The sequence below is a fragment of the Ochotona curzoniae genome, unplaced genomic scaffold, assembly GCF_017591425.1.
Source record: "Ochotona curzoniae isolate NIBS_2020 unplaced genomic scaffold, NIBS_Ocur_1.0 scaffold_4701, whole genome shotgun sequence".
NCBI classification, from domain to species: domain Eukaryota; kingdom Metazoa; phylum Chordata; class Mammalia; order Lagomorpha; family Ochotonidae; genus Ochotona; species Ochotona curzoniae.
Window position 1 is genome coordinate 40978365 of NW_024467122.1, and position 5756 is coordinate 40984120.

Genomic DNA, 5756 nt, shown 5'->3' on the forward strand with positions numbered 1-5756 from the left:
TAGCATGTTACATTTAGTAGACTTTTAATAAGTGTTCATCATTAGATATATTCCAAACATGGAAAGAGGAACATACTGAAAGAGAATCTCAGTGCCTGTGTACTAGTACATGTAATTTGTAAATGTCTATATTCCCATTTGTAGTTCTTCTGCCCAATAATGCAGCAGAGAAAGCCAAGTCTCAAAATTTAAGAGGTGCCCCCACTAGGCCGAGAAAAGGGCAGATGCTCTTCGTATGAAAAAACAGACCCTTGCCCTGATGGCTCCTGTAGCAGGCAGGGAGGGCTGTAACTGAAATGAAGCATCAAGAGGATTTGAAGGAAAGCTTGATAAAAGGTCTCAGGTGAGCAGTGGCCTTCAACACCTCATCTCTCTGGCCACCCCTAAGCCTTAGTTCCTCCCATCTCTGCAGGCTGAATGCCATGTTTCCAGTGCTTCTGTCAGGCTGCCCTTGCCCCATTGCAGGTTTAATTGCAGGGCGCAGGTGTCTGGGGAGCACTGTGGTGGCAGCACAGAGGTAGGTGGCTGAGTCTTCGTGCTGCAAGGCTGTGATGGACAAGCTGCTGCCATTCTTCAAGAGTGTGGCTCGAAGTCTTCCTTCCTGCTTTGCATCCCCAATGGAATACATGGAAAACAGGAGTTTGGGACCCTCCCCTAGAACCTGCTTGTACCACTGTAGATTTCCAAGACCACTGACTTGGTGGGTGCAGCTCATCAAGGTGACATCTCCCTCCTGGACTTCCAGGGAACGAGGACTCTGCTCCAACAGGTTTTCTCCACTCAGCCCTGTTCAGAACGACAATATCATAGTATACAGACTTGTGTTCAGACTTTTCATAATCCTGTAACTAAGTCCCCCAACAAGAAAGGTCAAATGAGCCCAGATTCTATCCCATCTGTTTCATGTCTATCTCCTGGAGTTCCAGATCCTGCAACCCGTCAACTCACAGCCAAGATGAAGCCAAAATATAATCAGTTGAGATCCCCTCTTCTCCATCTCAACCTTTTGTCTTAGTACCTAAAATACTACCTAAAATTATGCAGTTAAAAAAAAGAAAGTCTTATTCCTCCCCCTTTCTCAATCCAGAAACCAAAGGACCTTTCTGTCTCATTGAGAGCCAATCAGAAATAAGATCCCCCTAATGTATGCATATTTGTAATATATGGAAGGTACAAAAACCAAAAAGAGAAAGAGCCACTGTCATCTGGTGGCAACAAACAGAATCACTTCCAATCCAACTCCCTACTAACGACCTTGGGAAAGCAGAAAAAGAAGGCCCGAGTGCATGGGCAGCCTTGCAGCCACATGGGACACCTGGATGAAACGCCTCACTCCTAGCTTTGGCGCAGCTCAGGCTTGGCTGTTGCAGCCGTTCAGGGAGTGAAGCAGCAGAGACTGGGTGTTTCCTTTCCCGGAGGTTGATGGGTCCAGTAAATCTGGAGGGGATCAGAGAATCTGAATTCAGAATCAACTAGTTTTTTATCTTCATTTGTGATTGTTTATTTGAAAAATTTATTTTCTGTGAAGAAATCCTTTTTGTGATAAGAAGGCAGTTGTGATTTCTTCCAGCCTTGTGAGTTGAGGAGACAGTCTGGAGCTGAGATACGGAGGCAAACAATTGCAAGAACACAGCAAGGAAAGAGCTACAGCAAGGGAGAGATGCAGGGAACTTCAGTACCTCCAGCAGCACAAGTGTGGGAGGCCAGATGGAAACAAGCCAAAAGGATTACAGGAATCAGCACACAAGCTGGTGCTCACATGGGGGCAGCACTATGCCAGGCCCACCAGCCATGCTGGAATCTCCCCATTCACGGATCAGGTGGAACAATCAAGAAGGCCTTCTGAAGTCATGAGAGATAATTACCACACAGGTCCAGCCAAACTTACAGACAGTAGGAAGACCATTGTCAAAGAAAGATCAGACTCTCAAATATCTGCTATTATTTATTAGGATGAAGAAAGATTTTCCATCTGCTAGTCTGCTACCCAAATGAATGCAACAGCCAAAGCTGGACCAGTCTGATGCTGGAAGCCAGAAGCCTCTTCCAGGTCTCCCACAGGGGTGCAGGAACCCAAGGCCTGGGGCCATCCTGTGCTGCTTTCCCAGGGCTTTATCAGGACATTGGATAGGCATTGGAACAATTGAGCCAGCATGCATATGGGATGCCAGAGCACAAGCAGAGGATCAGCCTGCTATGCCACCTTTCCTGTCTGTGCCAGTCGGACACGAGAAGAGACCTCTGCCGAGGAAGAACTGGAGAAGGGCATGAAGAGTCCAGGAATAGGGGAAGGAGTTTCTATGAGCAAAGCTGAGAACAGAGCAACTCACATCACTGCCGACATCAGTGGGATTGCATCGCGGATATCACATCTCATCTGTCTTATAGTTTCCCCAAACATGATGAGATCCAAGCAGATGTCTCATTCTGCACCACGAGACTATCTCAGACCTCGTCCACAAGTCCTCTTGGCACAGGAATCACAGGGAACTTCACCAAATACCAGGGGATATTTTTTTTATAGTGTAGTTTGTGAGTATTTTCTCCCATTCTGTTGGCTGTCTTTTTATTTTATTGACCAGTTCCCTAGTACTAAATCCTTCTTAGTTTGATGTGGTCTACTTCATTTATTTTTTTGATTAATTTATTTATTTATAAATAACGTTGTATTATGTGACACAGTTTTATTTTTCAACCTGGTGGAATACTCAAGGCACAGTTACTGAAAGTAACAGCTGCAAACTGGAACTCAGGTGTTTCCTTGGAGTCCCTAGCCCCGTGCCTGCTTTAAGTTACTCCAGGGACGCGGGTTGTGAGGCACCAAAGCTGGAATTTGTCCCTTCTCCTCCAGTTGTCCCCAGTTTAGATCGTGACTCTGGAGAGAAGCTATAACTCTCCCCACGCAGGGCTGCCATACGCAGGTGCCACCTGCTGGCCCCAGGTTTGTGCTCTGGCTCCCCGGTGCTTTCTCTCACAGTGTCTCTCACGGCACAGTAGTACACAGCTGAGTCTGATACCCGCACTGAGGACTTGTGCAGGTGAAAGGAGCTGTTCTTCTTAACCAGAGTGGCCTGGAAACCATCATGCTCCACTTGGTGGTTGTCTGTGGCGCTTTTCAGGAGCAACTGGGGAGCTTGATTGAAATCCTGGATGTACCAATAAAGGAATTCTGAGTAGCTGGTTTGGTAGGTGCAGTTCAGGATCAGACGTGCCCCCTCGGAGAGGATAACAAGACCTTCTGTCTGGGTCACCGAATCTCCATGGGCTCTCCCTAAAATAATCAAGGTTTTGTTATTTAGGAATATATTGACAAAGTGGTCCCCAGGATAGAACGGGGCTAGAGATCATCAACCAGATCTTGGAATTAAAAATCCTTTAAGAGCAAAACATCACTCACCGAGCATGAGCAGCAGGACCACCAGGCCCACTGACCAAAACTCCAGGGGCATAGCTGTTGAGCTCTGGGCAAGAAAAAGGCCAGGGTACACCCCTGGGCACATCCAGACAACAGGCTGAAGCTCCTATTCCAGAACCTGGGTCTAGGTAGAATCTTCTGGAGAGTTGTCACTTCTTTGGAAAGAGAGCCTGCTTTCTCTGCAGCAATTGAAGTACAAGTGAAGAATGAGCAAAGCTTACACATGTCAAACCCTCTATGCCCTTTGGAAAATAAACCTCATCTGCAGAAAGGAGCGCCCTCTTGTGGTTTGTCTGAACACCTGCAGCTTGCACCACCTGGTCCCATCTCCAACACACTTGAAGAGTTAAAAGTTATTTTGAATGTTTTACCTCAAAGAAACCATAAACCATAAACCAATGTGTATATGTATATAAATACTGCATTGTAAAGCTACCGTATGCCTATTCAAAATAAATAAGGCCAAAATAATAATATTCGTAAATGTAGACAGAGGGTAATGTGTATTTTAGAACATATGATTGCAGGCAGGAACCATCAGCTTTTACAATGCATGAGATCTGTACTACTCATCATTTCGTACAGTCCCAACATGCCACTCAATATAGGCTCCTAAATATCCATCCCTTCATCACAGGACATGTACATTTCCTCCATAGGACCAATAACTTGAAAACCACCTTCCTCTGTTAGGCTTCCCCCTTTCTCTGACAGATCCCAGGTCCCTATGACCCAGGAGCTATTGTTCCCTGACCCCAGCTTCTCTGTTGTACCTATTGTGATTAAAATAAGGGATTTAGGACCTGACATGATAGCTCAATGGCTAAATCCTCACCTTGCAAGTGCAGGAATCCCACATGGGCACTGGTTTGTATCCTGGCTGCTCCACTTCTCATCCAGTTCACTGTTTGTGCCCTGGGAAAACCGTAGAGGATAGTGCAAAGCCTTGGGACTCTGCACTCATGTGGGAGATCTGGAAGAAGCTTCTAGCTCCTGGCTTCAGATTGGCTCAGCCATGGCCATTGTGACCATTTGGGATTTTTAACTCACTCACTCCATCCAGTAACAGGTCCCTAAATCTATCTTGTGATGCCCCTGACTTATAGCACACACGTGCTCAGAGTCATGTGCCCATCCTGTCACAAGATGAGAAATTACAAAGAAATAGGTAACATTCAGTCCTTATCATCATCACCGTCATTATCATCATCTTTGATGTTCAGTTTAGAAGATCTCAAAATATTCAAGCTGTTTTCCCCTAGACAATATAATTATTTTTTTGTGCTCAAGAGGAAGATATTGAATCTTGTATATGTCTCGAACTATCTAGCTAAGTCACAGATTATGGGCAGAATTAATTTGTCCAAGAAAAAAAAAAATCCTGCTTCCTTGTTCTCAGGTATTCTTCAGGACACTTCTGGGATGTGTGGTTTCTGTTCTGAAAAAATAGGAGTCTGAACTTCAGAATGGAGAGAAACTTGCAAACACGTGTGTGTGTGTGTGTGTGCGTGCATATCACAGTCAGAGGAACCCGAAACTTTCAGATCTCAGGAGACACCCACAGCCAGCCCATCAGCAGCCCCAGGAGTATAAAACCAGGGATCCCCTGCTGCTGCTCAGTCCAGAACTCTGTCCCACACAATCCACGCCTTCCAGCAGTTCCCCGTAGGGTTCTCCAAATCTCCAGCAAATCATCATGGGCATCCAGTCACCAGCTCTGTCAACGCCCAGAGGACAGCAGGTATAGATGTGAAAGAGCTGGGAGTCTGCAGGGCAGAGGCAGGTTCACAGACCAGAAGATGCAGGGGGTCAGCTCAAGGTGGCATCGATGCAGGGGAGACCTGCAGCTGGGCATGGCCAAAGCTCTTGTCTCCATGTGAGAAACAATCAGAGGGGAGACGTAACAGAGACTTGCAGGCAAGCAAGAGTTAGAAGGGCATTCAGAGTCTATGCAACTTCACAAAATGAAACTGCCACTTTCAAAGTAAAGACAAATACCACTCTGCTCCTATAACTGCAATGTGAAATACACGAAATTTGCTCATTTTATACAAATAAAATAATAAAGGATGGAGGGAACGTGCACACTCAAGGCAGTGTGAACCAATCTGGGATGCAATGAACTGCCCTTACCAAAGGTTAAGGTCATCCTTTCATAGGTTAGAAAGTGGTGCCTGGGGCCGTGCATTCAAAAGAGACAGGGCTGGGTCAGGACAAGCATGGGACCCACTTCCTGGCGACTTTTTTAGGAATCTTGTCTTCCATCCACTGGGTCACACCCCAAAAGGCAGCAATACTCAGCCATAAATGGAAGCCCAGAACTCCATCTGGGTCTCCCACA

At 46.1% G+C, this 5756-nt stretch overlaps 1 gene segment (V, D, J or C); it reads right to left on the bottom strand.

Annotated features, from left to right (window-relative positions):
• Positions 1-2691: 2691 nt before the first annotated feature.
• Positions 2692-3595, bottom strand: LOC121148488. The segment is given in 2 exon segments: positions 2692-3271; positions 3398-3595. Coding segments are annotated over 2 exon segments (582 nt in total).
• Between the last annotated feature and the right edge of the window lie 2161 nt (positions 3596-5756).